Consider the following 2,888-nt stretch of genomic DNA (forward strand, 5'->3'; position numbering starts at 1 on the left):
AGCAGTATATATCTGTGAACTTACAATGCTAGAAACCGAGTTTGCCATTTTCGTTATTTTGTTGCCCCCCCCCCCAGTGGCACATCTGCGAACTTACAATGCTAGAAACCGAGTTTAGCCATTATCGTTACTTATGTTGCCCCCCCCCCCAGTGGCATATCTGCGAACTTACAATGCTAGAAACCGAGTTTCGATACTCGTGGTGGGCAGAACACGGATAGCCCATTTTGTTTAGCTTTGTAGTTGATTTGCAAACGAAACGTTATTATTTTATTAACTAGTGCAAAAGCGTGCAAAATCTACAAGAACATTTATTTTTTACAAAGATGGCACATTTTTACTATAGCTTCAGCGCCAGTCATTTTTGTTATGGCTTTTATTATTTTATAATGTTACCAAACATAGAAAAGGCCACCGTATCGCATGATAAACTAAATTTCTTATTCCATTTCAGCAACAACAGAGTCACATGGTGAAAGAAATTTATGGACTTATGACAGAGATGGGTACAACGGTAAGCATAATACATACAACATATATAATGAATCAATATCAGTAACAAACTTTCATAACTGTATAGTGGAAAGTGTGTGTGTGTGTGTTATATAACAAAGCCACATTGAGCTATCTGCTATGTCCACCGCGGAGAATCGAACCCCGGATTTTAGTGTTCCAAGTGCGTAGACCTACCATTGTCCAGTTGGGGGACTATAGTGGAAGGATAACTGAAACCAGCTTTTTTCTTCTTCTTTGAATAAAGATTAAAATTTAAAATAATAAATACTTCTAAACTGTATTTATGTATATATATCTATACCACTGGATTTTCTGTCTTGTCTTCGGATTTACAATGCTAAAACCAGGAGTTCTATTCTCCTCGGTGGACACAGCAGATAAACCAATGTGGGTTTGCTCTAACAAAACAAACATATTCTCTGTCTTTTAAGTTAATAAGTTCGAAGTACTGAAGCATAACACAAAAAAATATATCGAAAAATACAAATTGTGCTTACAAAATAAACAAACTCATCTATGAATTCAAGATCAGTGAAATCCAGCATAAATAGGAAGAACAATATTGAATCCATTTAGTTTGATGTCAATATTCTAGTTTTCTCGTATAGTGTGTTAACATTCTAGTTTTCTCGCGTTTTTATATACATATTACCAAGTTGAGACACAATTTATGAAAACCAATATTGAAATAACTGTGGTTAATTTGACCATTCTATGCAGGTCAAGGTATTGTCAAAATAAGCATATATATATATCTAAAGAGTTGAAATTCAAGAGTTTTATAAACACAGAAATATTATTGTAGAAAGTTTACAAATTCAAATTACAATTGAACTCGTTTTTGATTTTTGTACTACCAAGATAGAAAATAAGAAACAATGGTATTTGTAATAGTATTAGTATATAATAAATACTATCTACTTAATAAAACTGAATGAATGTAATTAATGTATATGTACAGGACATTTTGAAATATTGACTAAAGCCAACAGTGAACAAGTACTGCGAATGAAGGAAAGTCTGTAAATCAGTAGACTGAAGTTCAACAGTGCGATTTGTTTATTGTTGAATCTTTGAGTGCGGTTCGTTTATTGTTGAATCTTTGTTTACAGTTTGTTTATCGTTGAATCTTTCAGTGAAGTTTGTTTATCGCTGAATCTTTGAGTTCGGTTTGTTTATTGTTGAATGTTTGAGTGCAGTTTGTTGATTGTTGAATTTTTGAGTGCAGTTTGTTTATCGCTAAATCTTTGAGTGCAGTTTGTTTATCGCTGAATCTTTGAGTTTGGTTTGTTTATTGTTGAATCTTTGACTGATGTTTGCAATTATTGTTGAATCTTTGAGTGTGGTTCGTTTATTGTTGAATCTTTGACTGATGTTTGCAATTATTGATTCTTTGAGTGTGGTTTGTTTATTGTTGAATATTTGTGAGCGTTTTTTTATCATTGAATCTTTGAGTGTGGTTCGTTTATTGTTGAATCCTTGAGTGTTAGTGATGTTTTAACTATATTATATCAGGAATGTTTACACTTTATTATGGTAAACTAACGTTTTCCCAAAGTCTTGATATTTTGTGACTGTTGAACATTTTAGTATTTGGTAAACTGATAATTAGATAAATGTTCTTGGCTTTTATTTGACACCTTAATGCCCCCCCCCCCCAGTAAGTCATCGGTAAGTCTGAAGACTTATAACTCCTAAAAACCGGGTTTTGATACCCATGGTGGGCACAGTAAAGATAGCCCATTGTGTAGCTTTTCGTTTAACAACAAATAAACAGACACTTTAACATTTTGAAAAAGATTTTACACGTTGAAATGGATTTGATACTCAGTGTCACGATATAAAAGACTATTTAGTTTAGATATTATTGAGTAATTTATTTTTGGAAAGTGAATATTTTATTATTGTTTAGTTTTGTTATAATAAGAGTTAAAAGCAGACGATTGTAGGAAGTTTTGTTAATAATTCATTGATGTTGAAACTGTTGAATGTCACGTGCAATACACTGAGGTCGAGAACATAGAAGGTGGACAGACGATTAAGTAATAAAGATATTAAAAGCGTAAGAAGAGCGGAAACAGAAGCAGACAGATAATAGCAGAATAAAGTTACAAAAGGAAAGGTTCGGCGTGAAGTTAACTACCGCAGAAGTGATAGGCCTAACGTTTAATATGTTGGAGTAAGACTAACAACAGAAACGGAGATAACAAAAATAATTTATTCGCCCAAAGCGTGGTTCTAAAGTAATTGAATCGGCCTGAGTGCACTTTGACAAAAGGAATAGAGGATCTTCAGACGAAAGAAGATCAAACGATTACGGTAACTCGCGCCACAATTGTAAGTGAATCACACACAGAATACTAGTGTAATAG

At 33.2% G+C, this 2,888-nt stretch overlaps 1 protein-coding gene across 1 annotated transcript in view; it reads left to right on the forward strand.

The window, feature by feature from the left end:
• The window catches only part of LOC106459676 (putative carbonic anhydrase 3), a 15,720-nt gene that overhangs the window by 1,081 nt on the left and 11,751 nt on the right, over positions 1–2,888 (forward strand). Inside the window, exon 2 of the mRNA XM_022386211.1 lies at positions 455–514. Coding sequence (XP_022241919.1) covers positions 455–514 — 60 coding nt within the window. The remainder of the gene's footprint in view (positions 1–454; positions 515–2,888) is intronic.

This window comes from Limulus polyphemus, unplaced genomic scaffold, assembly GCF_000517525.1.
Source record: "Limulus polyphemus unplaced genomic scaffold, Limulus_polyphemus-2.1.2 Scaffold647, whole genome shotgun sequence".
NCBI classification, from domain to species: domain Eukaryota; kingdom Metazoa; phylum Arthropoda; class Merostomata; order Xiphosura; family Limulidae; genus Limulus; species Limulus polyphemus.